General features: G+C 33.9%; 2 protein-coding genes across 3 annotated transcripts; one reads left to right on the forward strand and one right to left on the reverse strand.

The window, feature by feature from the left end:
* Nucleotides 1–208: 208 nt before the first annotated feature.
* pla2g12a (phospholipase A2, group XIIA) lies at nucleotides 209–2,558 on the reverse strand. The gene is made up of 4 exons (XM_079617002.1): nucleotides 2,131–2,558; nucleotides 1,409–1,485; nucleotides 1,141–1,306; nucleotides 209–495 (listed from the first exon to the last, which is right to left on the reverse strand). The coding sequence occupies exons 1-4, from the start codon at nucleotides 2,351–2,353 to the stop codon at nucleotides 377–379; spliced, it is 585 nt and encodes a 194-aa protein (XP_079473128.1). The 5' UTR covers nucleotides 2,354–2,558; the 3' UTR covers nucleotides 209–376.
* A 2,462-nt stretch (nucleotides 2,559–5,020) lies between these two features.
* On the forward strand, nucleotides 5,021–9,698 carry xpa (xeroderma pigmentosum, complementation group A). Of its 2 annotated transcripts, XM_079617005.1 has the most exons (7): nucleotides 5,151–5,342; nucleotides 5,917–6,101; nucleotides 6,223–6,333; nucleotides 6,505–6,610; nucleotides 6,848–7,013; nucleotides 7,815–7,932; nucleotides 8,205–9,698. In XM_079617005.1, exons 2-7 carry the CDS (start codon nucleotides 5,924–5,926, stop codon nucleotides 8,357–8,359), a joined length of 834 nt encoding a protein of 277 aa, XP_079473131.1. In that variant the 5' UTR covers nucleotides 5,151–5,342; nucleotides 5,917–5,923; the 3' UTR covers nucleotides 8,360–9,698. The 2 variants fall into 2 exon arrangements, with proteins under 2 accessions (XP_079473130.1, XP_079473131.1); XM_079617004.1 differs by lacking the exon at nucleotides 5,917–6,101 and having other exon boundaries at nucleotides 5,021–5,342; nucleotides 8,205–9,579.
* The last annotated feature ends 3,047 nt before the right edge of the window (nucleotides 9,699–12,745 follow it).

Genomic DNA, 12,745 nt, shown 5'->3' on the forward strand with positions numbered 1-12,745 from the left:
TTAAGTAAATACTCATTTTAGGTTACAAAAGAATATAACCATGATAAATTGATTTCTTTTCGTGTCACTTTATTTGTATTATCTCTCTCTCTGTATATATATATATACACACACACGAAAAGGTACATCTGTGTATATTATAGTTGTAGTATTTAGAATCGCATTTTATACATTTATAAATATAAAAATATATATTTATATATTTATTATATATTTAGAATCACATTACCGGTAAATAAATTTCACTTCTTTTGTAATTACAAAATAAACATCGACATTGCAATGAACAAATACTTTAAAAAACAACAATAACAAGATATTTTACTGCTGCACCCTGAGACAATAACAATCGATCAGCAGATCTCATATGAAGTGTTCACAGATCAGCCTTCTCCTCATAGTGACAAATACAGGATGATCTTTGGCTGTCCAGGTAAGGCTTACATCCCAAGTGCATGACAGTATCAAACAGCAAAGTCACTGCTGATTCACAGCCTGTGAAAACATGCGGGTATAAAGGTTTTACCTCAGCGTAATGTCCAAGAAACACAGTAGGATTAGGATATAAAAGGCCAGCTATACATATCCTGCAAATGGCAAACAATAAATAATATAAAATAGATATATAAGAATTAACAATACTTTTCCATTTTTCAACATTTACTAATACATTATTAAAATCACATGGTGTACTTGTTAACATTAGTTAATGCTCTTGTGAACTAACATGTACAATCAAAGAACAGCTGGATTTTTATTAGCTAACATTAAAAAAGATGAATAAATAGTGTAACAAATGTATTGTTCATGTTAGTTAGTTAATACATTAATGTTAACAAATGAGACTTTACTGTAAAGCCACCATTGGCTTTTTTTCCCTCCGAATTGTGAGATATACTTGCAATTTGTGAGTTATAAAGTATGAATTGCAAGATAAAAACTTGCAATTCTGAAAAAAAGTATTGATAAACTATAAACTAGCAATAGTGCGAAGAAAAATCATAATTGCAAGTTTGTAACTCACAATCTCAGACTTTTCTTCTCAGAATTGTGACAAACTTGCAAATACTTTTTAAAAAAAAATTATTCTGTGGTGGAAACAAGACGACAGTACACAATATTAGCAAGACTGTCAATTACCTTGAACACTTTGAGACAAGCCCAGTGTCGTTTGTAAATTCTCACAAATGTTCGCCAGACAGACCTGGAACTGCTCGTCGCAGTCATTTTTCTTTCTCCCACAGGTATCGTAGCACTGATCATGCTTATTACAGCATCTGGTCAAAGATGGCATCCCAACATCAAACTGCAGTCAACCAGAGAGAAGATTAAAAGAGTAAGCATTTAAATCTCAGACAATTAGTGAAAGCCAACAGAACAGAAGTAACTGCATGTCTTCCCTCCTCACCTGAAATCCAAACAGTGGGGAGCCACATCCGTTGGGTGGAGCGGATTTGTAGTTGGGACGAGGAACTGGTGAGTACCCTATAAACAGTGTTGCTTAAGTTACTCTGAAAAAGTAATTAATTAATACCTACTCATTTAATCTTCAACAGTATAATTAGATTACTGTACTACTTATCTCTTACCAAAAAGTATTGCATTACTTATTACTTTCTAAATCCTATATTTAGGATATAATATCCACTCGAACAATACAAGGATAGACATGAAATTGCTCTTTTAATTATTTTAAATAAAGAATATAAAATTGCATACATTATTCTTGAACTGAACAAAGTATTTAAAGGGAGAAGGTTACAATAAAATACATGTTATCATTAGACGTTACATTTTTATGTTAAATTCACTATTGTTTTATATAGAATTGTTTCTATATTCTGTACAGTACTAAATGCAGAACACCAGAACTAAACTACAGAAAATTAACTTTCTCTTAATATTTCAAGGTAATTCGGTTACAGTAATTTGTGACATAGTAATGGATTACATCCAACGCAGACAATAAAGAGAATTAAACCAAACTAATGACGGTGTAAGTCTTTTCCCTTTATGTCAAACACATTCAACGTTAAATTATAGATGCGTATTTAATTGTATATATATATGACGTTTTTATGTTTAATAGATCAGTCATTGATGTCTAATCTCTCCTAAAATATGACCAACCGTCGCTGCACTTAAAGTGACACTGTCCGTCTGAACCTCCGATCAGGTCCAAAGCCATGTTCAGGTATGCGTCTATGCTGTGAATCCCTTTCCGGATGGATTTTAAGGTCTTTCTCCAGTCTGGAGGTTTAATTTCTTCAGTAAATCCATCAGCTTTAACCACATCCAGCAATATTCCGACAGAGAGCAGCAGTGCAACGCAGGAGATGACACGACAGGGCATAGTCCAACAAATGCCACTTTACAGGCTACCTCTACAATCTATCTGTAAAGTATTTGTTTTATTTACGTTTCTAAAAAGAGAACTGTCATGTTTAAATAGATCTGCGATAATAAGGTTGTTTTTACTAATAGAAATAGTTATCAATTAAGTACGAGTCGGCGACAGTATTTACTTCCTGCTGATGTATGAGCAGATTTCTTCTTCTACTACCTTTACATTGGACGGCGGTTGGCAAACTAAGCATTTCCGCCATCTACTGGACATCTATCTATCTATCTATCTATCTATCTATCTATCTATCTATCTATCTATCTATCTATCTATCTATCTATCTATCTATCTATCTATCTATCTATCTATCTATCTATCTATCTATCTATCTATCTATCTATCTATCTATCTATCTATCTATCTATCTATCTGTCTATCTGTCTATCTATCTGTCTGTCTATCTGTCTATCTATCTGTCTGTCTGTCTGTCTGTCTGTCTGTCTGTCTGTCTGTCTGTCTATCTATCTATCTATCTATCTATCTATCTATCTGTCTGTCTGTCTGTCTGTCTGTCTGTCTGTCTATCTATCTATCTATCTATCTATCTATCTATCTATCTATCTGTCTGTCTATCTGTCTATCTATCTATCTATCTGTCTGTCTGTCTGTCTGTCTGTCTGTCTGTCTGTCTGTCTGTCTGTCTGTCTGTCTGTCTGTCAAATAAAAAACAATTGATTCATAAATCAAATAAAGAACAATAAAACAACTTTATGTAAATAGCCTATCTTAATTAATAGCAAATATTAAGATATAAGTAGGCTATAGGCCTAAATCCATATAAAATGATCGTATTTAATAAAATATGACTAGATAAAATAATAAAACGTTAAAAGAAGTTATAATAAGTATAAAAAGTATAATATTTATAAAACGTTATAATAGAAAAACAATAAAGATTTAAATATATTTAATGGAAATAAAAAAAATAGAAATAGAGTTTGTAAAAAAAATTCTAAAGCTATTATTATTTAATAAAATAAATAATCATCATCAAAAAAGTGCTTAAAATTATAAATCAAATACTAAAATAAGTTAAATATCTTCTGAATGTATGGAACTCCATATAAAATGTATGTGACTATAGTATTTGGGGAAGTCAAAGTTCAGATAAAAGGCACATAAATGCTTTTTAATAAATAGACACTTTTTATTCATGTTTCTCATGTTCAAGGTTGTTGTTGTTTTGGGAAAAGAAATGTTCCTAAGGACATGGACCCACTCGCTGACTAGCCTTGTTCTTGAAAATAAGAAGAGTTTGGAAAGGGAGACTTGAATACCTTTCTTTACTTTAGGTGTGACGTCTCTGAGAGCTGGACCGAGATTTATCACTCTGGTCTCCACAGCATCATTCATCTTTCCTGGCCAGAATCCTGGTACTTTCCAGACCTCATTCATTGATGCAAGCTTGAGCTGTGTAGCAGAGAGATTATATCCTCCACAGGTGATGGAGATGAAGCACAGGACTGCATCAGTTCTTTTTTGATGCAAAACTCATTAATTACAGATTTCCAAGACTCAGGGTTTGATAAAGTAAAGCTTTCACTGGTCAAGTCATTCTTTTGTGCCTAGGACGCACCTCCATGTAGTCGATGATAACTGCAGATAGGAGAGCTGTGAGATACATTACAGCCGTTTTGGTTTCATGCCAAACTGCCTTCAAGTAGTTATTTTGTGCCAGGAGGATGCCATGAGCTTAATTTATAATTTGTAAAACAGTATCGTTCTCATTGGGAAAACATTTAGGCTGTTGCTTAGCTAAGAATGCAACTAGTAACATTAATTCCTTCCAGATGCCAGTCCCTTTGCCAGACAAGATATGCCTCAAGCTCTGCAAGCATGCATCAACAACACTCTCTAGAAGATGATATTGCAAAGTTAAACCTCGAGAGGCCTCAGTTATTTATTCTTCTACTATTCCTGGCTGGCTGCTTCTTTTTATTGCTGTTGAATGCAAAAAAAAAAAAAAGTTGTAGCCTGAGCCCCTAAAGGGACCTTAGCATAAAACAAACAAAAAAAAAAACAGACTTTCACATGCTCACGAGAAACGTCTCAAAAAAAAAAAAAAATTAACTAAAATATTGCTGTTGTAAAAAAATAAATAAAATACAAAATATTTAAAATAAATCATATTTATATATATATAATAATATATATATAATATATATATATATATATATATATATATATATATATATATTTTTTAATATATATATATATATATATATATATATATATATATATATATATATATATATATATATATATATAAATTATTATATATATAAATATGATTTATTTAAAAATAAATGAAATAAAAAATAGAAATATTGGGACATAAAAATTGGGGAAAAAATAGACAGAAAAATAGAACACGTGGTAAGTAATCATTTGGCCCAAAAGCTCCAAGCACAAATAATCTACTGGGAATGTCTTAATTGCCCATGTCATTATTCAGGAGTTCCTGGTAAAGACAATTGATCTTCAAAATAAATATTTTTTTTCTATCTTTTCTTAAAGATCCATGTTGTCAGTGTCAACATGCTTCAATAAATTAAACCATAACACGTATTCTGTGTCCCTGACTTAACTTGTAGCTACGTGCAAATATGTGTAAGTTAGGCTATATATTTACAAAATATCAATGTTGTTACATCTTTTACATATCAAAGTGTAGCCTTAGCCTATGACAGAAGTTGTCGACGGATGCTGCAAACTCTTCAAATGAAGTCTCGGCTGTTAATAGACTGCAGTCCGTCTCTCAGCTGCTACGAAAGGACCGATAGATGGCGATGTTGGACTTGTGGCGCAAAATATCCAAAGAAGAGAAGGACTGGACGGCACGCTCGTAAACAAAACCGAAACGCTGCTGGACTGTCATTTTTAATATTATATTTAATTCCTCATTATACCAACTCTAAAACAACAGAAACGGTTTCCGGTAAGACGTGGCTTTATAGATTAATTGTCATTAAAGTCTCGAGCTCTTTGCTTTCTGTTTTTAGTAGTAGTAAGTTAAGTAACCAACTATAGTTTATGCTGCACAGTGCATACATATTATTATTACCACTTTAAATTGATAAAATATTCAATTTGATTTGTGATTTCTAATTGTATGTATTTTTTAATTGATCTATTTGTATTGATCTGATGAATTATGATAATCTACTCAACTATAGTGTATACTTTAAAAAGTTACATATAGTAGTACGGTACCACTGTAAGATTATAATATAATTAAGTTTAATTTGTGATTTCTCTAATAACATATGTATGTACTTATTGTACAATTATTCATATTGATCTTATTGCTTGTGTTAAAATCTTGAAATTGTCACTGCATAATTTCAATAATGATATTATAGTATCTTATTGTGAAAGGTTTTTGATCTTTGGTCACTGCATTATTTCCAAACTGTCATTTCTATATGAATATGTTTTAATTGCTTACTTATTCTTTTACTGTGAAGTACATGAATTAGTTTTTTCCCCCCCCAAACTGGTATTGTATATAGACTGATCATGGATGTACCAGAGGCCAGTCATTCTCAAGAAGCACCAGCAGATTCTGTGAACTCTTCACACGAGTCCAGCGTGTCCTTAACACCACACATGTTGGCCAAAATAGAACGGAATAGACAGCGGGCATTGATGCTCAGACAAGCCAGGCTCGCCAGTAGACCGTCTTCAGCTATAGAAGGCATGTGTTTGGAAGCTGTACGACACATTGCATGAATTTCACTTATTTAAGACTTATTTTCACTTATTGTGTACCTAATTTTATCCTGTGCCATGGTTTATAATAATCTGTCTTCCCTCAGGTGCTACTTGTGCTAAAGTGGCAAAAACTATAGACTCTGGTGCAGGGTTCTTTATTGAAGAGGAGACAGCCGATGATGAGCAGCAGGAAAAGAGAGTGGTCCAGCAACCAGGTGAACAAAAATGGCATTGCATACATTGTTTTAAATATCTATTTTAATTCATATTTAATGTAAGTGCTTTAACAAAAAAAATGAATGCTTGATATCTGTGTTACCTGTCCAATAGACATCCTTTATAATACTGAGTGACAAATTAAAAAAAATCTTATGTGTGTGTTTCAGCCCCAGTGATGGAGCCTGATTATCTGATGTGTGAGGAGTGTCAGAAGCCATTTATGGACTCTTATCTCAGCAACAGTTTTGATTTGTCTGTGTGTGATAAATGCAGGTATGTCATCCATTCTGTACGTGGTCACAGTGGGTTTAAACATGCAGTTAAACTTGTTACAGAGAGTTTGCTGCCTGGTGTTGTTAGTATAATGTAGTTGTTTTTGTCTCAGTATTTCAGTTCCGTCCGTTACGTTACTGTGTTTCCTGTGCACCTGCAGTTCAACAAGTGCTCAAAACAACAACAAGTACTGTAATGTGTATGCGCAATTCATTTTATAATTGCTTATGTTTGCAGAGACAATGAAGTGAAGCACAAGCTAATATCTCGCACTGAAGCGAAACAGACTTTCCTTCTGAAGGATTGTGATCTGGATATGAGGGAGCCACTGCTGCGATTTATCCTGAGGAAAAATCCTCACAATCCACACTGGGGAGACATGAAACTCTATTTAAAGACACAGGTAGGTTCAACACAGAGCTGTAAATATAACCTGATCTCACTCAACCCAGATGTTAAACTCAAATCCCTTCTAAGGATAAATGAAATAAGTTTTTGTTTGTTTTTGAAAGAAGCTCCTATGATTGCCAAGACTGCATTTATTTGGTCAAACGTAGTAATATAGTGAATAGTATTGTGAAATATTTTTACAATTTAAATTAACCGTGTTCTATTTGAATATACTATAAAATTGTATTTATTCCTGTGATGGCAAAGCTGGGGTTTTTTTTTTCAGCTGTAAGCTTCAGTGTCACACGATCTTTCAGAAATCATTCTAATATGCTGATTTGGTGCTCTAGTTACATTTCTTATTGTTTTCAATTAAATCAGTTGTGCTGCTTAATATTTTTGTGGAAACCGTGATGCATTTGTCAGGATTCTTTGATGAATACAAAGTTCAAAAGAACCGCATTTATTTGAAATAGAAATCTTTTGTAAAATTATGTCTTTGCTGTCACTTTTAATCAATTTCATGTGACCTTGCTAAATAAAAGTATTAATTTCTTCTTTTTTATTATTATTATTCATTATTATTATTATTATTATATTAATAATGACCATTACTATATTTATAAATTAACTATAAATACAGAATAATAAATGCTGTAAAACATAGTCTTCATTGTGATGATACCTAATGCATAAAATGAACAAATTAAAAATTGAAGTGTTTCTATATCATGCAACGGTTTCATGAATTATTATGTGTGTTTGGTTTGTTGATTTTTGTATACCATTTTGTTTTGTTTCATTGAATGTTAAGGTGGAAAAGCGCTCTCTGGAGGTATGGGGCAGTGAGGAAGCTCTGGAGGAAGCCAAGGAGAGTAGAGAGGAGAACAGGGAGGTTCAGAAGCAGAAACGCTTTAATAAAAAGGTTAAAGGTATGAAAGCTGACCAGCCTAGTGCATTACTCTTGGACGGTCAGATTTTAAATGTGCGCTAAAATCTTTTTCCACTTGAAAAGGTTGTAGACCTTAAAGAGAGATTAATAGTAATCAAAAATCATCTATATTCTAAAATTCTCGTGAAACAAAATTATTTTGTGCACCTTCAAATGATTGAATGAATAAACCGAGACTTAATTGGGTCACATGACTACATTTGGTCACAGTTTGGAATTATACATTGCTCTCAATCTTCGTCTGGCTTTCAGAGCTGAGGCGGGCGGTAAGGAGCAGTATGTTTAAGAAAGATACCAGCATCCATCAGCATGACTACGGCCCTGATGAGGTTCTGGATGAAGAGGAAGATCTCTACAGGAAGGTGTGTCGAACCTGTGGACACGAACTCACTTTTGAGAAAATGTAAATGCGTCTTCAAACTACTGTACAGGGAAGAAACAGGGTCCGGGTGCAGGTCAGCGAAGACTAATCCCCATCACGTTTCTGCTCCTCGACACATTCCTTTGGCTCGCAGTCCAGGTACCAACACAGGTTTGCATCAGTTTTCATGAATGGAGTTTTCACTTGAACTTATCCGACACTCCTGTCCTAACCAACATAGTGGCGCTGTTTTGTTTTTATACCTTCTGAAATGTAGAAGCATCAGCAGTAGTGTCAGATTACAGTTTGCTGCACTAGATTTGATCACAAGAGGGCACTGTAGAGCTACCATTTTGAGAAAACGGCAATCAAAATGATACAGTAGATGATGTAAGGTTGCGTTTCTGTCGTTTAGCGGAGAATATACTGTTGAACATGTTCTATATCTGTGAAATGGAGAAGAAAAAATACAATGGAAATATATTAAATATTACACCCTTTCAACTGTGTATTTAATATTTAGGACGTGACTACCAAAAACCTGTTCTTTTACATGTGATATTATCATAAATGACGAGGCCAAAGCACCAAACTTTGTAACAGGATCTCGTTTCTCAGTCTCCTACCTCGTAAAGTCCAGTGCCTGTTTGTTCGGCGAGGGATTTTGATGATTCCATACGTAGACTGAGAGATTCTCTCACGGTGTTGTGTTTCAGTCTCTCAGTGACTATTGAAAGTATCCGACGAGGAGCACAAACACACTCTTCGTCCTCACCTTCCGTGCCAAGGTTGCTAGATACTTTTTTTTGCTGTATTATAAATTATAAATTTCGTCCATGAAATGTTTGTAATAAATTTTGTACAAATTAGAAAATGTTTCTCCATTCCGTGTTTACATTGTCCATTATCAGCTTTTATTATCTGATGTCTCAATGACCACAAACATGCATATTATTATTCTTCAGGGACGCATGTGTTTGGACCAGCGACCACATGTCCACTTTTATCATGGCAAAGCTCGTGTATGTGAGTAAGAGTGAATGTGTGATCGTTCCTTTTGTCGTGATGTCCACTAAGGCAGTGTTACACATGCCTTGCATTGCTGTCATAATTTGTGTTCGCCCTATATCTTGTTAGCTCTATCCCATTTAGGCCACTGTATAGAATATGACCAATATCCTATATTTATTTTATGATAACCTTCTAATAATATAATACAAATGTATACATTTATTATTGTTGTCAATGAAAAAAGTTGTGCTGCTTAATATTTGTGTGTATTTTTTCAGGATTCTTTGATGAATAGAAAGCAGTATTTATTTGAAATGTATTTTCTTTTGTAACAATTTAAAAGTCTTTACAGTCAATTTTGATCACTTTACCCCAAACTTTGAAATGGTAGTGCATGTGCAGAGCTTGTTGGTTGGGTTTTCCATAATAGCTTTCTAACAGCTAGCTCTTTCTCATAGCTAGCTGTTACCATAATTTATAAGGCACATGTTCACTGCTTCAGACCATACATTTCCCTCCCATTGATTTAATGGCCTGCATATTCATTTTGTCAGGCTATATGTCAAAACTCGTGTGTGAACTATTGACATACTATGGATGCAAAATGATTCAACAGTGTTAAAGTCACAAAAGGGTAATGAATTCATTCCTCAAGCTCTTTTAGAGGGGCATTTTTATTTCTGTTCTCATGCCTAGTGCGTTCTTATGACCTAATTGTGAAGTCTCAGCATAGCCGTTCTGAAATTCAAAACCCTCCACACTTTTATCATCATTCACACTGACTCAACTAATGCACACTGGGACATGAGATGAGCCGCCCACTAAATTGTCCACCTGCAGTCACATAAATACAGTGATAATAGGTCTAAATGTATTTTTGTTGATAGTTACAGGCGAATAATAATAATAATATATTGTATAGCTTAATATTAGCTAGAAAATAAACTACTTTTACAGGTACATCTTTGTGCCATGTCTTGTGCTAGATATAAATTGTGTGTAGTGTCTCTGTGATGCTGATGATGTCCCCAAACCCCTGCTGACCTTTAGGGTCAAAGTAAGGCCGAAAGACCAGCAAAGCACAGCAGAGTGAGAATTAGGAGGACATACCACGCTAATGCCTGTGCTTTGATTAATGGCACTCATGATTTGCCACCTGCTGTTTTATATGGCCCTCCGTGAGTAACTGATCTCGAAGTGCTTGCATGTGTGGCGTCCACATTTTAAATAGCTGCCTAAATTTAACAGCTTTGTAGAGGTCGTTAAAAATTCAGACACTGACAAGTTTGTAAGCAGTTTGCGTTCTGGTGTGAAAACGACCACTCTGAAGCATTTAATGTAGTCCGTTATATATGCAGCTGTCATAGTGGATCCATCGTTTACCCGTTCGGACTAATGATGGTAATACATGAGATGAGTGCAGGCCCAACTACTCCATATGCAAATACTTTACATACTGTTAGCAGGTGTCCTAAATAGCCCCGTGCCGGCTCCTCCACGGCTCTGGAGGATGGATTAACTTTTTTTTTATATATTTTTAAGTCTCTCTACTCATTCAATGTTTTGATATTTTCTGTTGCAACTACTGCTACAACAAAAGGTGCACACTGTTTTCTTTCTTTCTTTTTTTTTGTGTGTGTGCAAAAAATCAAGAATCCTTGTGCTGCTGGTGACCTCTTTTCACCCACAATTATTGTGAAAGTTGATATTTTCTTTGGTATTTAATGGAATTAAAAGTTAGACTTAACGCTTAACCATAACACTTTATAACAGCGTTCATTAAGTTGATAAACACTGTAAAATGTTTAGTTAATTTGAATTCAGATGAGTAGATGGTAACACTTTAAATTAAGGTTCTATATGTTATAACTAATGCAATAGTTAACATGAAATATGAACAATGGCATTTATTAATCTTCATGAATGTTGTTCAAATACATTTTCAACCTTTCAAATGCATTTTTCTTTTAAAGTCGTTCATTGAAGTTTATGATAACATTCATTAACGTTAACACATTGTTAAACCGTTCTGTAAAGTGTTCTACATAAATATGCAGGCCTAATAAAATAAAATTAGGATTTAGGCAAATATGCTGTTATTAGACTGCATGTCACCATCTTAGATTTATTGTCTCCTTTCTTATTGGATGCCATGATTTCAGACTGTCATATCCCTCACACCTCTGCAGTTGTTCTTTTCTCTCTTTCTTTGTTGGGTAGTGTCTCTTTCCCAGAGCCAGCTTGCCTTCTGTACGGTTGGCAGCAAGCACTGGCTCTAATACGGGCATGCAGCTGTCGTGGGCCAGAGGCGGACATTGATAACATTCAGTGGACAACAAATGTTTCTATACTCTCGTTATGTATGCGGTTATGCGCTTCTAGGAGGCGGTCGCCCACAATAGACCTGTGGCTCTTCTGAGCATAGTGTTTTGCTCTAAGCTTTGAAGGCTATGACATGATGTCTAATAATACCTGAGTAGAGTAGTGGAGAACAGGGTAAGATGTGTCATCCCCTTGATCTAGGAAACTGCCCGCAATTTTTTTGTCATTCGAATTAATATTTATTATGGACCCATATATATACAGCTGCCTATGATTGAGAGATGAACATGAAATCTGAAACTGATGAACATTGTTTTGAACTGTTTTTGTCTCTCAAAATAAACTTTCTAGACAAAAATTATTTTAAACTAAATTTATCAGAATATATATATTTCAAACTTGCCAGTAGATTTCTAATGCATCAAACTATGTATTTTTTTTTTCTATGGCTAAAGGTTTTGAAATGAAATTAAATTTTTTTAATTTACCCCAAAATGGTGAATGTGTCAGATGCTTCAGGGTAAGTTGTGCCAGTGGTTGAAATAATAGTCATAGTTCCTGCATTTAGATACAAATCTTTTAAAAAAAATCATAACATGTGTATGAGAACACAATTTCTTTGAATAATTTGAAAGTTCGCTGTCAGAGAGAATCCTACTCGTCAAAGAAAATTATTAAAGTTTTTCCAATGAATGGAGTAACATTTGATAATTTTTCCTGCTGTCCTGAAGATTGTAATAATGTAATGTTCAGTCCACTTAAGAACATTTTTATTAATTTTTTTGTTCGTTTAAAGGAAAATATTATTTGTTGTATTTAATTATTTTTAATTAGTAATTTATTAAATTAAATAATTAAAAAGATAGAAATAATAGGCTACATTAAATAACCCCTTTCATATGACTGGTTTATGATAGTCTCCACCCCCCCCCCCCCCCCCCTTTTTTTTTATTAAAACGTAAACTAAATATAAACATAAAAGCTCAATTTACCCCTTAACATGACACTGTCACAATTTAATGTCAGCTTTAGTCATCGTTTAGAATTACGTCATCATTATCATTACTAGAAATATAGCGTTAAGGGTACCTACCTGTGC

The sequence above is a fragment of the Phoxinus phoxinus genome (genome assembly GCF_949152265.1).
Source record: "Phoxinus phoxinus genome assembly, chromosome: 6".
Lineage (NCBI taxonomy): Eukaryota > Metazoa > Chordata > Actinopteri > Cypriniformes > Leuciscidae > Phoxinus > Phoxinus phoxinus.